Raw genomic sequence first — 19,069 nt, 5'->3', positions numbered from 1 at the left:
CTTTTCTAGTAAGGAATTACTGTTTAATTTATATAATGGAGTGTTTGCAGCATTAAAAGCAAAACTTTCGCATTTAATAAAAAGAAATTACTTTTTTTCACGCCGCTGAAGTCAGTCTGATAAACAGATTGAATCGAAGCGCCATCTGGTGTCTCTTTTTAGCCACTGCAGGAGATAATTAACCAGCTGCCATACAAATAAAAGCATTTTTGTTTTACTGGCTGGCTGCTGTGTGTGCTCACCTAGTCGTTGCACATTTAATTTTGTTCCAAATCCATACAATACTCTTACATTTGAACAAATTAATCTGCGATATTCCTGTTTGAAATCACAGTGTCTCCGATCCAAAGCTGTTCCATGTGAGTAACTGATGCGTTTAGCCCACATTTCCCAAAACCCATTACACTGTTTTATTGCAGCTAAACAACCAAATGATATGAATTATATATTGTTTCAATGGGAGAGGTTTCATCTGTGTCTTTGAGGTCTCACAAAGGAAACAGGCTCGGCCATTTGTTTTTAGTGTTTACTCGAAAGAAATCACACAAAACAACGACAATTAAAAACAGATCTAAAAGAATGAGGAAAAGATTTGTTTCTAAAGGAAATGCCCATGTGGCACGCAGCCGTGTTGAGGTAAAACTAGCAACAGTTCAGAGGGCTGAAAAGAAGAGAACACAACATTCTATTCAAAATTTCTTGTGCATTGGAACCGAATTGAAGCAACTTGGTTCCAATGCACGAGACATGTTAAAATAAAAATGGTTTCTAGAATGAAGGTATTCTAGTACATTTCAGAAACAAACTACAGCACATTTTACAGTCGCAAGGTGAAGTCTAGCTTCTAAGCTTGGTTGAGGGCTGCTAAAAGCACAATGGGAGCACCTTTCTGTCTGTTTTATTGGACGAATATCGACCTGGGTTTAGGTTTAGGTCACTAACCTGGTGTCAGGTGAACAGAGGCAGTAAAAACACAGCACAGCAGATGTAACTAAATCTTGAGACTTTGCACACAAAATACAAGAGTGGCAGTATTGAATCTCTTTGCAGAAGTGCAGTCACTGCCACCTTTCTCTGATGAAAAAAAATGTGAATAAATAATGTACAAACTTGAAACAGGAAAACAACTATTCTCAGATGTCATACCATGAGAGATTTTATGGACTTGACTTCTAGTGACAGAAGCATTGTTTGCTGCAGCACATTTTGCAGACAGAAACTGTAGTCCAATAGTGTGTGCAAAAAAGTATTTGCTTTTTAAAAAACATATCTTACATACATAGGACAATGTTTACCAGAGTGTTGTTATAATTTAAAATCATATAAAAGTGTTTGAAAACCAGGTGAGAACATTTTCTGTCCGTTTCATGCAGATATAAACAAGCACTAAGAAATATTTTTCAGTAATCTCTGGCTCGACTCTGCCAGTTTCTGTAGATCTTTGCACATTTTCTATTCTCTTTCTCTGCTCAGTCTCCTCATAGCCAGTCCTGAAACCCACATCAGTGGGGACTGTTTCAGGAAACCCTCTGGCTGCTGCTGCCATCTGCCTCCTCTGTTCCTCCTCCTGCACCCTTCTCCTCCATCTCACTGCCTCCTCCAGCGGTTCTTGGGTTTTTCTTCACATCCAGGACCCTCGCAGGTTCCGGGGAGAGGAGGCGGAGGCGTCGGTGAGGCCTTCGTGGGGGCAGGTACGTCTGGACTCTTGTTTACGCTATTTAGTAGAGCCGGCAGCTCGTGTGAAATCGCTCTTTCTATCTTCTCCAGTAGACAGCCGCCAGTCCAGCTGCAGTGGGAGGAGAGCTGCTTGAAGTGGGAAATCGGATTGACTCCGAAGAAGTCCTGGTAGGCCTCCTTGTCGGGCAGGTCAAACTTGCTGACGTTGGTCTTGGCCAGGATGGATTTGAAGATGTAGTACTTATCCGGGTCATTGACAATGTCTTGGAAGACCTCGTAGGGGTCGCTGAACCAGCCCAGCTTGTCGTAGTAGGTCTGGAGGTAGCGGTCCACTAGCAGGGCGTGGATGCGTACACGGATGCCATGTTGACGGATGAAGGCGATCTTGTTCTCCATCTGGTTCTCAATCACCTGCAAGGGCGGGGAGCGAGAAGTGAGAAAAGCACAAAACAGAAGCTCTGAATATAAAAAATATACAGAGGAACAGTGCTTCTAAAGCTCTGGCAATGCTAAAACTACGAGGAACATGATTGCAATGTTTCAGAAAAATCTTAGAGAAGGTTTTTAGTCACAAAAGACGTAAGGCCTGTGAGCTAGTTGGGGGAGCAAAATTCAAATTTCACTACAGTACACACCCAACATACCCCTTTTTTTCCACATTTTATTGTGCTACACGGATTCTTTTGTTGCATCTGTGCTGTCACATCTTTCATCTTAAAGCAATGTTACCGCTTAATTCGTTGTTAGCGTTTTAAAAGCCCTACCTCAACCCCAACATCACGTGTTGACAAAGTCTAGTTTTCTGCTATTGCTAACCTGAGCTTGATGATTTCTTGCTGGGAGCAATGAGCTTATAGACACCAAACTCCTACATGAAAATCTATTTTATTTCAGTATTTAAAAGAAGGAAAAATATATTTTTAGTCTGAAATCTCTTGACAATGTGGTCAGGCTGAATGTAACTAGTGTTCAATGAAGCAAATACCAAACCTGAGCTCAGTAAATCATCTTATCAACAAGTTGTACCTGGTTGAGGTCCTCAAGCAGAGAAGTCTCCTCCTTCATGAAGAGCTCTCGGCTTGTCTCAGCAGCGTAATCCTGAGGCCAGAAGGAGCTGACGTATACACGAGGAGGTTCTGTAACATTAATCAGCGGCGCCATGCTCCAGAACAGGGCTCCGTAGACCCTCATCAGGTCCTGGGTGGTCAGACTGTCGGCCTTGTTGAGGATGAGGCGAATCTGGGACTCCCGGCCCTTCATCTGCTTGAAGAGCATCTCCAGCTCCCCTCCCACGTCCAGCTTGGTGGGGTCGAACACCAGGAAGATCAGATCTGCTCGATCGATGAACCACTGGCACACCTCATTGTATGGGTAACCTGAAGAAGAAGAGGACTGTTAGAGCTGGAACACATAAAAAAAGCAAGCAAGCAAGTTTATTATATAGTATCTTATCGTACATAGAGGGCCTTGAAAGTGCTTTACATGCAGATTTTTAAAAAATGATTGAAATAGAATAAAACATCTCGTCAAAATATGAGCAATAGTAATTAATTAATTAAAACAGTACGGACAAGTTGGATGAAGTGCACACAGACACAAAGCATGTGAAAGAAAAAAATATGTTACAAAAAAGAAAATAATCTAAATTAAATTAAGCGAATAAAATTGTAGACAAGTTTAGTTTAACAGTGGGAAAGAAAAGCTGTAGTTTACTCAAATCTAAGAGAGAGAAACCCAAGAAAACCAAATTCATTACTGTGTAAAATGCCCCAACGCAGCACATTGGCCACATAGTTCATATTAAATCTCTCTACCGAAGTTCATGACTTGAAATTAGTAATCACTTTATCCATGAAACAGCATAGAATGGAGAAAAACAGTAAAGATATGCAGGTTTTCCAAAGCTGAGCCAAAGCCTTCGGCCAAGATTGTGTTAATATTGGCTGAAAATCCTTTAATTTCAGAGTGAACTGACATAATTCACACACTTTTTATTAGTGCAAACTTTGTTTTCTGTACAAAGCTTAGCAGTGAACTAGTCAAAATTGCTTCCTAAATAAACCTAACACACAGTAAAATTTAAAGGCTTATTAGGCTGACAGGATGCAAACTTGTAGGTGTGTGTTGATGCATTTCACTAGATAATGTGATACTGCAGAAGTGACTCTACCTACACCGAAAACAGACTTCTGATCTGTCATCGACTGTCAGATTGATTGAGCTTCCTGTCTGTAAAAGCTTGAGCTGAAATGCTGTTGTAGCGGGTCACCCTGACAACAGCAGCCTATAATTTAATCTAATGTGCCTCAAAGGAAAACTGCAGCCATAGATTCGGTCTGAAGATCCATCATCCCGCTAGAAAACTCTGTTTAGCAAGAATAATGAATATGGGCTGTTACTTTGATACGAAGCTATTTTCTGTCACCTCTCTCCTGCTGCTTGCGGTTTTCAATGATGCCTGGAGTGTCGACAAAGGTGACCCTCTCCAGCAGCTTGTGGGGCATCTCGATGCCAACCAGACGCTCCAGGAAGCCCTGACCGAACTTCTCTAGGGGAGAGAAGGAGCGAGAGCTGTCTGCTGCCATGACGATGCCCTCTATGGTCCGAACCTTCTCTCCGTGCATGATGACGGTGTATTCGGAGGTGGTCGGTTCAGCACCTGGAGGAGGGATGAAGAGAGAATGAATCAGTCGCGCAGTTTTTGATGCTGACATGTTAAAAAAACAAAGAATCTGATTTTATGTGTGTGAACCTGTGTAGAGTTCCTGGGAGCTTTTGTGGAGGCCCAGCAGGTAGTTGATCATGGATGATTTGCCCACGCTCCAGGGTCCCAGAAACAAAACCATGGGCTTGGAGGTAATCTCACCATCTGAGTTTTAAAAGAGAAGAATAGAGAGAATGAAAACAAATCTTAAAAAATGTAAAAAAAAAAAAAAGTTAAAGAGATGCTGGACTGTAAAGCCTTTTTAGGAAGCTCTGCTAAGCTGCATTAATTAATAAGGCTCTAGATTAAATATATTAGATGCTTCGAAACAGTTCAAGGGGAATATATTTAGCATTTTCCTCCTTGGATTGTCAATTTCTTACATGATTCATGCAAAGCTATGATATTCTGCAAACGTAATTACACTGCACACTAGTTGTTCAGTGCTTTAAGGCATTAAAGACTTTAGTCCAGACCAGCAAAGACTTTCAAGAACTTCTTGTACAAAGGAAATATCCAGATAAGATAAGGAAATTGGAATCAAGTACTGGCATTACATGATCTCTCATCAAGCCTCAGCATTATCTCCTAATATAATAGACTTAATGATATGCTTTGTGACACACACATTTAAAACACTTCCTTTCAATGCCTTGACTGCTACCATGCACTTCCATTCTGCACCACGAGATGTCCCAGAGTCACATGGCACAAAGTGAAACCTTCCTCCTGCTCCTCAGTATAAATCATACTCCCTGCCCTCCAGTGCTATGGAACAAAGTTGCCGAGCGCCAGGCCCGCACAATGTTCCCTTTAAATTTCAGCACACAGAGTCCTTATTGTGCTCCTCTGTGTGCCTGGTTTGAATAATGTCAGATCCTGGCTCTAAATTCATTCTTAATTATGACTTTATTTGTACTTCACGATTTCTGTGAGGCTCCATGTTATTAAACCAAGCGCTGTATAAACTGAACTGTGTGGTGAACTGATAAAGGATGGCTGGCGAGTGGGTTCGGTGTCTCGCTCATGGAGTTATGTTGGCTAGTAGCACAGTTATGGAGGGGTTTCCTAACCCTGTTGGAAAAGGAATATGTAGAAGTTAAGCCGATTGATTGCTAAAGCTGCTTTGTTAGCATTTGCCTTTTTTGCTTTTGTTTTATTTGGCTCATTTTCAGAGCTGTGGTGTCTCTCTCACATTCACAGAAAAATGATCCCAGTTAGCAGGGAATATTTCCACAACATTGGCTTGTACAAAATTTTTCATAGAAATGTCCAAAGAACCTTATATGGATATTTTTTATCTTCATAAAGGTAATATCATGTTGTAATGTGAACATTCAGAAGGTTGTCAGGAACAGGTATTATTATGTTTGATGATAACAAAGAACTAACGTTCTCAAACCAACATTCAGAAAATGTTTTCCAATATTATTGAGGCATCAGATGATGTTTTATAATGTTCCTGTAATGTAATTTATAAAGGTATAACATTTAAATTTTTGTTGAGGGAATATGTTATTCAAGGTTCTTCTATAAGACGTTTCCATAACAATAACAAAGGAAGGATGTTCTCAATTCAATTTTCCGAAAACGTTTGAGAATGTTTTCATTTCATGTAACGTTCCTATAAAGTAAATATAATGATTTAATGTCAACATTCAGAGGAAGGTGTCAGGAACACAGATCATGTTCTATGATAACAAAGGAGGAATGTTGTAAAACCAACATTCAAAAAATGTTTTTCAGTATTATCGAAGCCTAAAATGACAAAGTTCTTTATACAGAACGTATTATAACGTTTCTGTAACGTAATATATTAAATTTACAACATTTTGCCTTTTGGTTGAGTTAGCACATTAAAAAACGTTCTTCTATTAGACGTTTCCAGAATGATAACAAAAGATTTTCCATACAACATTTGGAAAACGTTTTCCGATGACAGAACGCCCTTTGTAAGATTTTCCTGTACTGTGATATATCAACAAAGGTGGAACACCTTGCCTGGAACATTCCCACAACACTGGCTAACGTTACCTACAAGTTCTTATACTTTTTTTTAAATAAAATGTTCGAAGAACCTTTTGAAAATATTTGCATTTCCAGAAATGTTCTTATGAAGTCAGTAAGATGTTTTCATGTCAATGTTCAGAGGTAGTTGTCAGGAACACAGACTATGTTCTATGACAACAAACAAGAAACGTTCTCAAACCAGCATTAATAAAATGTTTTCCAGTATTATTAAGGCCTCAAATGACAAAATGTTCTCATATAAAACATTTTATAACATTCCTGTAATGTGATATATTAAAAGTAGAAAATTGCCCTTTTGTTGAGAGAACTCATATCAAACAATATTTTATAAAACATTCCCACAATGTTGGGTGAAAACAAAGGAGGAACGTTCTCAAATCCACAAATCCAAGGCCTCAGATAACAGAATGTTTTATAACGATCCTGTTATGTGATTTCTTAAAGGCAGAACTTATTGCGTTTTTGTTGAGGGAATAAATTATAGAAAGTTCTTCTGTAAGACGTTTCCAGAATGATAACAAAGGAAGAACGTTCTCGATGCCACGGTCAGAAATTTTTTTTAGATGACAGTTCTTTGTGAGATGTTGCTATACTGTGATAGATTTTTTTTTTAAAAACGTGGAACATTCTGCTTGTAACGTTTTGATAGTGTTTTTGGGATGTTGTTGAGAAAATGCATTCCCACAATACTCTACAGAACATAGAATCTCCAAACATTTCTAAAGCATCTGTTGTATTCCTGCTTTTAGGAAGAATGGTCTGGGAACCAAGAGAAAACTCCCCTGCTTAAAACTTCAGCAGAACTTTCTGAGAATATTCCTGGAACAAGAAGGTTCTAGGATGGGATGTATGTTACTGTATGCCACGGACACATTTTACATACAGATGTAAAACAGATTGCGTTCAGTTGTTTCTCTCCTGTTGCTGATTTACAAATGCGACTGAACTGGTTGTGTACTTGCGGTGTTACCTGTGACTTCATGCTGCCTGAGCTCATTGTACTTGAAGGCTTCTTCCAACGGCTTGATGGACTTGTGGTAGATGTTCAACAGTGTCTTCATAGCACCTAGAGAAATAAAAGTAAGGAGAACTCGTCCTGTGATAATTGGGATGTAATTCAATGGCGCGAAGGCATTTTGAACAGGACTATTCCTAATACTCTTGCTACCATTATTGATGACAACAATTGCTTCTGCTGCACGTGATGAATGGCCCTCATGAAATGTATCAAACGGAGCTGGAGTGATTAAGAGAACCGCTTTGCTGCAGCGCTTTGGCCGCCTCTGAAATGAACCAGTCTGGTTCAACAGAACAGAGAGGCTTTCATTGCCGAGGACAGAGTTACACATTTGCACTGATTAATCACCTGCCTCGAGACATGTCTGCACACACACACACACACACACACACACACACACACACACACACACACACACACACACACACACACACACACACACACACACACACACACACACACACACACACACACACACACACACACACACACACACACATTTGTACAGTACACACACTCACACATAAAGGCTTCAGGACAGAGACATCATGAAGCAATTTTCAGAATAGTTTCAGCAGAAAAGCCCCCAAATTGTTTCAAACTTCCTTTCATTTGCATGCAAACATCTGGTTTTCTTTTTCACTGACAAAGTAGCTGTAAACACTCTGCTGCATTTTTACTTGAATACATGACTAGAGGCGATTTTGAAGCAAAAAGTCTGACAGACATATGAAGTGGTGGGCAGCGCAGCAATGCCATCACTGAGGATCCAGTTTTTGATCAGGAGGATGTGGTCATTGTGCTGGACATGAGCGCTTCTATGCATGTTTGTGTCGGTGTGTTTGGTGCATTATGCATCACAGAGGGAGGAATTCTTGACCGCATATCGCGTCATGTCATTAATTTTGGGCCATACTCGTTCCTTTTACCTGTGAACTCTGCTGAGGGCTCAGATGTTGCCAGTCGCAGCGTGTCCTCGATGTGGGAGCGGTCCCTCATGGCGGGGCCTGACGCCTCACTTTTTTTGTGTTCTGATTGGAGGAACAACATGTTGGTCAACTGTTGTGGTCACAAGACCCCGAAAACAATTTGTATGGCAAACACTGACACATTAGTGAGCATCTGCGCATGAAATACAATTTTTCAATGGTTAAAAACTCTGCTGATGCGGTTACAAAATAAATGTGCTTCCTCAGGTAAATGATTTCCTGAGCTTTGAGTGACCAGGCCGGCTGTGTTGCTCACAGGTCCATCTGTTATATCATGATGTTGTCCGTCTATCTGTCTATTCCCTTCCACTGCTATTTCCGTCTGTTTATTTCTGTACCAGAGGTTGTCGCTAATTCCTCTTTAGCTACACACAGTGTCATATTCTGGGGGTTCGACCTGACCAAGGGAGAAATATAGGAGGAGAGGAAAAAGACCTTTGCTGTGATTTTTTTTTGACTTATCTCAGTTCAAGGTCCAAAAGACTCACATTTCCAAAACAATTTTTCTGACAAAGCATACTTTACATGCAATTTCTATTTTGTAAATAATGGATTTACTGAATTTTTGAGATAAGAGATTATTAATGAGACTCTTAATAAGCAGCTTTTGTGTTGCCAGACTGTGACAAATCAGTTTTGCTGGTTATTCCCCCTGGGATGAGTTGCTTTAGTGATCTGAATAAGTCATTCATAAGTGTTTTTTTTTTGTCTAGAAATTTATCAAAGGGTAAGCAATTGAATATTCCAATGGTGGGACTTTCCAGTTAAATTAAAAGGCTAGTTTAACGATTAAGGAAATAAGCTTTCTTGTCAAAAGCTAGATGAGAAGAACAACATCTATCTAGTGTCTGTGTGCTAAAGAAAGAAACTTCATTTAGAAAAGGAAAGTGACAATCTGACTCATGTAGCACATGTAGCAGAGTATGCATCATAGCTGAACACATGGTAAAAAGTCCATCATTTTATTTTCACTTCTCAATATAAATGTATATGAGGAATATTGGTTAAAATATCTGAATTGCTTTTATCCCTAAGTGGGGTCAGTTTTCCTAACTAAGCCTTGGTTACAAGACCATTGTTGTTGCACTTTGATTTATGAGCGAAGGCCAGATTTGCTGATTCTCCCTGTTTCTAGTCACTGTGCTAAGCTAGGCTAACCATCTCTTGGCTACACCTTCATATATTTAGTGTACAGACATGAGAGTGTTGCCAGTTTTCTCCCCTGACTCTATGCAAGCAGGTGAATAAGTGTATTTTTACACAGGTTGAAAAAAACAGCACGTATTACAAAGAACGACACTCACGCTGATGAATTAATGAAGTGGGACCAGAGCAAGAGGTGGGAAAAGACGTTGCCATCACCTTTTATAGCAGGTGTCAACACCCAGACACCAGATAATAACGTGCTTCCTTAATTACAGAAGCACCAGCTGGGTGGAGACAGATTTACTATAACAGGATCCCTTCCAGAAGACATTTTAAGTAATCGCTCTGCTCCAGTTTTATCTTTAAGATGAATGAAGAGATGAAGAAATAAACATGAATACTTTGTTATTTGACATGAAGTTGTGATATCTTTTTATACCTTTGGGTTGAGACTGTGCTGGTTCCTCTGCAGTCACGTCCTCCACTGTTGCTTCCTCAACATCCACAGGTGCCTCTTCAACCACAGCAGCTGGTGCTTCCACTGCTACTTCCTCCACAGCTGCTTCCTCCACAGCTGCTTCCTCCACAGCTGCTTCCTCCACAGCTGCTTCCTCCACAGCTACTTCCTCCATGGCTACTTCCTCCACAGCTACTTCCTCAACAGGTTCTGGTGTGACCTCGTCCACCACAGGCTCTGGCTCCACCTGAGGAATGACTTCTGGTTCTGGTTCAGGCTCTGAAGTCACCTCTGGAACTGCATCTGATGCTGGTATTGGTTCTTCTATCACTACTGGTTCTGTTTCTTCAGGTTCAGGTTCTGTTTCAGGAAGCTCCACTGGTTCTGCTTCTGGTTCTGATTCAGTTTCTTCGATCGCCTCTTCAGCAGTGTCTTCCGGCACAGTTCCCACAGTTATCTGCTCCTCAGCTGCTGCTTTTGTTTCTTCCTGCATGTCTTCGTCTTCTGATCCCTCAACAATGTCTTCAGATGCTTCTTCAGCTGCAGATTCCTCCTCTTCTGCTGCAGCCTCATGAGAGTCATTCACTTCTTCCTCTTCCTCTCGGGATAATTCTACATTTGCTTCTTCCTCAGTTTCCCCTTCCTCAGCCAATGTCTCCTCCTCAGCTACTTCCTCCTCTTCCTCCATACTTTGATGCTCTTCAGCCTCCTCAGATGCCACCTCTTCCTCCTCCTCTTCTACCATTTCTATTTCTTCTTCACTCACAACCTCCTCAGCAGAAGAATCGTCTTCAGATGAAGGTATTGCCTCCTCTTCATGCTCTGAAGGAGAAGCAGCCTCTTCCTCAGCATCTAAATGTGACAGCGGTTTGCAGGGCTGGCACATGGCCCTCTCTGGAGCTGGGGTGTCGTTGGAAGAGCTTTGGCTGCCATGATCCTCTGTGGTGTCACATCCACAGGAGAAGAGGTCGCCTTCTGGCTGCTGGAGCTGCAGCTGCATCAGAGGCTCCTCATCGTGGACAGAGGACTCTGGCAGGAGATCTAACAGGGTGGAGGAAGAAAGAATATCATCAGACAAGCTGTGTGATCTTCTCAGAACACCGACTCAAATCTTTGTCAGCTTTTTAAGAAAAAACGTGACCATCTACAGTGATAATCTGCCATTTCTGAAGTCATAAAGTCAACTCACACTCTACATACTAATGCACAAGTTGCATTCTTTATTCTGCTAATGGATTTTATGATCATTATTATGATCATCACAGCACAGCAAAACATGGAACAAACAAATTAGATTTCATAGAGTTCAAAGCAACTATTCTGATATCGATTTATTTTAGCTATACATCTGCAGTCCAGTCCTCTTTGTTTGTTATGTCAGCACTTGACCAGTACTCTGTCAGTCACTGTGCAAGAACAGAGCGGATCACATGTTCAGCACCTCCCAAGAGTTCAGACTCACATTTCAGCTCCTTGAATGGCGGCACTAAGGAATGAAACTATTTAAGGCTGACAAACAGTGGACAGTTGTTTGGGGGAATCCAAAGGAAGACAGCTGAGTGGACAGCTTGGAGTAAATAAAAATGTTTCTATGTCATAGCACGGCTTTATTGCTTTTGTGATGTTTTAATTATTGGGAAAATTCTAGCTAATTTAATTTCAAAAGCACTGGCGAATGAATGGATTCAGGCTTATATTTAGGCAAACATGTAATTTAATTATTTTCTACATTTCAAACCTGGATAATCTCTTTGGGGAAAAAAAGATATGAAACTCCATTATATACGTCGATTTTAGGGTGTTTATTTAGGGTGAATACTAACCTCACTCTAATCACAATGACTGTAAATCTGTTAGTTGAGCATTAAACTTGTGTGAAGCCAAAAACGGATATCTAATTTAAGCTAAAACTGATGTTTATGGTAGTAATTTTGAAGATATTGAACTTTTTTCACAATGTGTTTATGCACCAAAAATGTAATTATTTATTATTTTCTGTAGAATTGTATTCGTGCACTATAGGAGTAATTCTAAAAAAAAATCTAAATTAATATGAACTGTAAATTAATTCACTGTCTACTCAGCCTGGTGCCTTTAACTCAGACATACAATCCTTGAATGTGATTTAACTCATATTCTCCTTTCTTCCTGAAAACATGACAGCGTTTTTTCAAGTTTTCCTCTTTCTTCAGTTGTTGTACCTTTTGCTTCCACTAGATCACAGTCACTGCAGTTCTAAGCAGTCTAACCTATAAACAGGGGACTCCCTCTCTGTTCTTCTTCTCACATCGGCTACAAAGAGCACAAGGCCGTGACCTCTATTTAATTATAACTGCCTGTGTGGAGGAACACAGTGGTACACAGTGTGATGTGAGACAGTCCAATGTATGTCTGCAGCTCATGTTACAAGATGGGGTCGGTGTAAAGGATGAGGACTAATATCTGTAGGCAGCTGTCATGGCATTTAGATACGCTGTTTAGTCTTCTGTCATCATTTCGTCATGCTTAATATGATGCATGAGATGTTTTGCGAGGCTTTGATTAAACTTCTTTAGAGTTAGTCCCTAAATCTGGTACATCTTCATCTTTGACTTACAGTTCTCAGAGTAATGTCTGACCCACTACAGATATCTGCTGGATCCTCATTCATGGCGTTTTTACTGAATAAGTAAATGAATAATTTCCACATAACTATACCAAAAATAACCAATTTTAGATAAGCAGAAGTTTTCTATCAGCCCGTCAGCTTGTTCTGAAACTTTGCAGGGTTTCTACACTCACACAGGTCTTTCTGATATGGTGGAAATACATAATAAGAACAACAACAGAACACAATCACAGCGGACATTTTGGCATATTGTAGCAGGAAAAGCACTGATAAAACTGATGCCATTATAAACAACTGCTTTCCACTTAGGTGAGCCAGTTCCAGATTCCCGGTCTTGTGCTTGCTGACTCACTGTCATGGCTGACTGGGACACTTGCTGGAATTGAGTTTTCATTGATGAAAATGGTTTTACTGTGCTTTTTGCGTTATTTCTAGTCAAAGCATCTTCTGGGAAAAGAAAAAGCAATAGCATAAACTGTAATAAATGAGAATCGACTGGAGATGCAACACATGACTCATAGCTAATAGTTTTCTGTCTGTTGCAGTACTAAGATTGTCTCCAAAACTCCGTATCGACGTAAAACCAGATGGTAATTTAACTATCAGATTACTTTCATTGCAGTCATCATGAAAAAATGTCTGTGGAAATTGCGAGAGAGTTGTAAAGCTCTGAGATGCTTTCTGTTTTAAATGCGGATGTGAAAGTAACAGTGTAAAGATGAGAGGCTGAATCCACCAAACCAAGATCAGCTGCTTCTTAGCGAAGACGCACATTAACTCTGAGCTTGGATGAAGGACTTAATGCTCATCCAGCTGTCCTAACTGATGATAGCAAGACCTAATGTACCCCTGTGTGTGCACTGTAATCCATGACACTTTCTTTCCCCTATTTTAAGGCCCTTGAATAGCACATCAAACAATTTTGTTCTCATGACGTTGCTTGTCACCTCTTGTATGTGGAAGCTTTGTTGGCTTATCGCCTCCTGAGGGGACTGTCAGCATCGGCTACCACAGAAATACAAGTTTATAATCCTAAAGCATCAATGTGTGCAAATGATGAGGGGGTTTTAATCACTTTTATTTATTTTCTTTGCATTGTGATGTTGGCACAGTTTTGTACATGGCTCTCTGAAGTCCAAAGTAAGAATCTGCATTATGTAAAATGTCAAACCCTGGTTAAAAAAAGTTCAAACCCCAACTCAAAATCATTCAGTGTAAAACCCAACACATAATTCTTCTCTTCAAGGATGCATAACGTGAAGATTTAATGATATTTATCAAACTAAATTAGTTTGTGTCATTAGAGTGTCATGTTGACAGTTTGTGAGAGACAGTGAGAGGATGTAAGGAAGTTCCTTCAGACAATCACATATTCACTTTGCACTCCCTCGTTATCACTGGCTGACTTTGAATATCATTCGTCTCCAGCCTCCGGCGCTCAGAGTGGCCCAGTGCTCGTAAAACGTGTCTTGGCCAGACTTAAGTGTACCGTAGGTGTCGGTAATTGAGTGAATCAAGTGAGAGGAAGATTAGCGATGGGTAACCTAAGAAGGGTGCTCAGGTTACTCAGGGTTGGATGCCTTCCAAAGACATGGTGCTACAGCATCGTCTGCATTGTAACATGAACAGCAGCAGCAGCCAAGATCCTGGAATGAACCGGCCAACCTGGGCTTCCAAAGTTTAGTGACTTTACATAACAAGGTCAGTCCTGAATGACCCTCCACCAGTTTGTTTATGTTACACAGAGCACATTAAATTAACTCTATGATGCATTTATTATATGGTATATGTAGGAAGCACATATTTGCTTTCTACATATACCATCTCATAAATAATATAAATAAACTTAAGTTATAATTTGGAGGTGAGACCTTCAAAACAATTGCTATTTACATATATCATGTAAACTCAATTCCTTTGCAATCATAAAAGCTGTATATAGTCGGCAGGCTTTTCTACACGTTGCATGCCTCAAGAGTTAAGATGATTAAGCAGGACGATCCTTTTCTGCTGTGCTGGGTGGCAGCAGTGGCCAAATTAAGTTTAAGTTAACATAATAAGGAAGATGATTTGCCATGGTGGAGTCTCTAAGACATTCTGTCAAGATTAAAATACTATAATAGACAAAAACCAAGTAGAGTTGTTTTGTGGATTTATTTATTTATTTTATCATGGTGACTTGGCTGTCAGGATAGTTGCTTGTATAATATCTCAACAACTGCTGCATGGATTACCATGAAATTTTCTATAAACATTGTTTGGTTTTCCCTTAGCTTTTCATTGTTCGCCATTTTAAGATCATATATTTAATTGGTCTAATATCTGCAAAAAATTCTCTTTGCTGCGTAGTGCTGGTAAGAAAATGTTGGTTATCATTTTACTTGCTACAGATCAGCAGTTGAAATTGTTAGAACATTAGCATGCTGATGTTTTAACTCTGAATTCCAAAAACTGCCAGTAGGTTTGTCTTTTTTATAAAAATTGCTAAAATTACACCATTTAGCAAAGTCAGAAACTGAAAAAGCAAAAAGAATCATCAGATTCTTAACGTTCTGATGGTCCTAGAATGTATCGTATGTTCCGTAGGGAAAATGATGCAAAATCTGAGTTTAAAATCCTGACATTTCACCAAAATAACTTTCTTCAACCTGTCTCAAGAAGTCATTAGTTGGGTCAACTAACAGTCGCATGACAATAATTTAGATTTTTTGGCTGAACTGCAGGCTGTAGTTACACAGAGCAGATAAGAGACAAGTCTGGAAACCAATTAGAGATTAAGAGTAAAATAAAAACATACTTGATCAATAAGATTAATGCAGTACTCCTCAAAAGCAGTACTGTTATACTGTTATTGTTCATATAAAAATGAAAACAAGGATCAGTGCAGCTTATTAGTAATACTAAGTTACTTTTATTTTATTCTACTGTTGCATTTTTACGTTCCTTCTGTCATAAATAAAAACAGAGATGTCTAATTTTTCCAAAAACAGAGAGATAAAATACATCACTAATAAACAAGTACGCTGTGTTGTTCAGCTAATTTGGTTCTGATCATTTTTGCAGGCAGTTCTCATTTAAAAACACACAGCGCATCATTTATTATTAAGTTATTGGTGCAGTGTGCAGATCAGTTCTCTGCCTCTACCACTGTCAGAGTGTGACATGCCTCTCTGGTGGTTCCTCAGTCCAACACCCCACTGCTGCTGCAGAGAAGCCTGCTACGGCGCTGTGTTGTGGGGATAGAGTGGGACAGGTGCCTGGGTTCTGTGTAGCACAACTCTGAGACTGAAATAGTCCCACAATGAGTCAGAGGGTGAAAAGAAGGAGGGATAATTCCACTCCTATTTTCAGGAAGTGTGACGCTCTTCTGCTCCCTGTGATTGTCATGAGGCTGGACTGCAACTCTGCTGCACTATTGCCGACAGTCGCTGCAACAGTTTGTGACTGCGCATGACTCAGAATCTTTTCAAAGGCCAACGATGATGAGAGTATCAACACCAGGACTGCTGACATGCACCGTGCATACTGTGCAACTTCAGCATAATAGCCACAGTGAAAGATGGTGTCAAAATACTTAAGGGAAAACATATTTTAGATAACGGTGCCGAAAATGAAAGTTTTCCAAACATCAAACTGCAGCCAGTAGTGGTTCTACATTTTTGCGTTGCTTTGTTTTATTCAAAATAATCAGCATCCACCTAAATCCACTCTAATTCATGAGTGCCATTTAGTTTGACCCTGGCAGCTTTGAAAGGCATGTTAACTTTTTGAAGAAATAACAAAAATTCCATTACTTAGCAGAGCCAGAAACTGTAAAAATAGAAATAATTGTCAGATTCTCAACTTTCTGCAGTTCCACTGGGAAACTTATCCAAATGTAAGCTTAGAATTGTGACATTTCATTCAAATCACTTTATTCGACATCTCTTGTTTAAAAATGTGCCGAAAAATGATTAGTTTCCCCAAATCAGATCCTGCAAAAAGCAAAGAATTCCACAGCCAAGAAGTCAAGCATGATTCAACCGCATTTAACAGTCATATTTATAAAAATTCAGTGACTTTTAGGCTGAACTGCAGGCTGTCTTCATAGAGAACAGAGAGGAGACAAATTTGAAACAAACTGAGAATGAGAGAAACTAACATATTTGATTGATAAAACAATTGCAGCATGGTTCAAAATTGGTATATAGAGTAGAAAGATGTCAGCAAGTTATTGGAAGACACAATCAGCTGGGTGAAATATCTTCATGGAGTTGATGTGCAGAGCAGTGTGAAAACGCAGAGGTTTTAGAGGCTATAAAAATGTAAGTAGTAAAATATCTATAGCATGTGAAGCCACCATTTTTTCCATTATTAGTAACACGTGGACACTTGGGAAAGGTTGTACATATTAATTTGAGTTTAGGTTTTTGGCTAATGGCATGAAAACTCATCATACTGTACAAAAGACTCCTCAGTCCTTCTAGCTATGGTTGTGCTGTTTCCATAGAGACGCCGGACTTTATATTGCAGTGAAAACTGAGGCCACAGCGAGTAAAAATGTGCTAGACGCTGCTTGGGTACCAAAGGGTTAAAGTAGGTGGTGTGCTTTCTGTTACCAATCCCATCATCACTTCAGTTTATTTCCATTTACATTGTCTTTAAATGGTACTTCCTTATCTAGTTATGCAACTTTAAACAGCTCAACTGTTGGGCTACTGTACCTGGGTCCTACATGCCCTCTGCTGAGCGCTCTCGTGTCTGTTTTAGCCGGGACATCCCCTGGACATGGACCCTACTGACTGGAATGACAGATTAGCAGCTCTGCAGGAGGAGCAGAGTGATGGAGGCTTTATTGAGACATTAGACGCTGCGCTGACTTTAGCTGCAGATGCTGAGTCTATTTGTACTTGTGTGATTTTATGATTGTTTGGTAATTTCAAGCATGTGAGCGAGTCCTTGCATGTGAATGTGGACATGATGTAAATGTATGCGCATTCCTGAAAGCCTTAAAGAGACGTGCATCAATCCGTGGCATTAGTGACCACAGTATCTGGTGACGACTTTGTGAGACCGATGCCTGACACCTGACTACGAGAGACTGTAGGGGCCAAAATGAACCAGTGCAAGGACAGACAAGGGTATTCTCTGCCTCAACATTTAATAAAGAATGACAACAGCTTCTAAAATGGCAACAAACAAGGCAGCAAATGTGAATATGTGAATATGTCCCAGTTGTAATTTCTGATTTGTTCACTTAAGAAAACAATGCATTTACTTGTGAAATATCAAGTGACTGTAAAACACCCGAGTCCTGTCAAACTGAAAAAGAACCAGTGGGGAAAATAAATTATTTCAGCCAGCTTTTGCTTTGGCAGCAGCGGAGAATGTGACTCTTTGTAGTGAGTCCAAGTCACTCTGTCAGTGCTGTCGCTGTGTTTCTCCCTGGAGCAGAGAGAATAAGCAGCAGGCAGGACAGTTTCCATCAGCTGGTGTCACACCTCAGCCCTGACATTTCCACTTGTATAACCGCAAATTCTGCGCTGCACCACGGGAGCATAAAGCACACTACACTTTACATGCCCGATCAGCTGAGTTTATACATACTGTGATGTAAAAACATTGCTTTTGCTGTATTAGGCCACACGCTATGTTGCACCTTTAAAAGACACAAACCTAAGAATGCAGCTCTCACCTTGACCCCATCTGCTTACAATCTGACACTGGCAGGAAGCATAGTATCAGTTTATCAGCAATAAAATATAACTTATTTGGTTACATTTTTAGTTATTAAATCCAAATTTAACTAAAAAATACAACCATCTTTTAACCTTTCATTCATTAATGACTCACAAAACAAAACCGCCTACAGTCTCTTCAGCTCTCAACCACAAATTCACAACTCTGATATGTTCAAAGCAAATGCACACGCTTTAGGTGGATCAGCATGTCCGCTCCATGCATCCGATCGACTTTGAATAACTCCCCAAATGAATCCAACAAATCTTAAACATTTCACTCTGCCCTCCACCCTACCTGCAGCAGACAGGACCAGGAGAGCCAGAAAGCAGCACACAGACATCAGAGACTTCATCTTGGCTGCCAGGGGCCTTTCGCTCTTCTCCCCCAGCTATATATACGGCACTGGTTGAAGGTCAGAGGGCATGCCAGTGGAGGTGGGGCGCACCAGCTGCACCCAGATCAGCCACTGTGTGTTACAACAGCTGCCTGGTCCAATCAAGAGCACTGAGTGAAGAGGGAAGCAGGAAGAGACTGGCTAGCCATGCTGTGCTCTTGTAGGTCTAGATTGTTGTATAAGGCCCTCGACTGATAGTAAATAGAAGTTTTACATTTTAATGAACTTATCGGGTAGGTTCCCAGCTAGAATTTTCTTGTTCTGACAACGTTCTGCAAAGGTTCTACAATGCTCTTGTAAAGTTTTCAGCAGGAAGTTTTCTTT

The 19,069-nt window shown here is 40.2% G+C and overlaps 1 protein-coding gene across 1 annotated transcript; it reads right to left on the bottom strand.

Annotated features, from left to right (window-relative positions):
- Positions 1 to 512: 512 nt before the first annotated feature.
- Positions 513 to 18,799, bottom strand: LOC111569920 (sarcalumenin-like). The gene is made up of 8 exons (XM_023272366.3): positions 18,646 to 18,799; positions 10,005 to 11,063; positions 8,360 to 8,461; positions 7,383 to 7,478; positions 4,430 to 4,546; positions 4,103 to 4,336; positions 2,704 to 3,053; positions 513 to 2,088 (listed from the first exon to the last, which is right to left on the bottom strand). The coding sequence occupies exons 1-8, from the start codon at positions 18,701 to 18,703 to the stop codon at positions 1,588 to 1,590; spliced, it is 2,517 nt and encodes an 838-aa protein (XP_023128134.2). The 5' UTR covers positions 18,704 to 18,799; the 3' UTR covers positions 513 to 1,587.
- Between the last annotated feature and the right edge of the window lie 270 nt (positions 18,800 to 19,069).

This window comes from Amphiprion ocellaris, chromosome 4 (genome assembly GCF_022539595.1).
Source record: "Amphiprion ocellaris isolate individual 3 ecotype Okinawa chromosome 4, ASM2253959v1, whole genome shotgun sequence".
NCBI lineage: Eukaryota > Metazoa > Chordata > Actinopteri > Pomacentridae > Amphiprion > Amphiprion ocellaris.
Note: the sequence above shows the minus strand (reverse complement) of the source record. Positions and strands in the feature narration are given on the sequence as shown.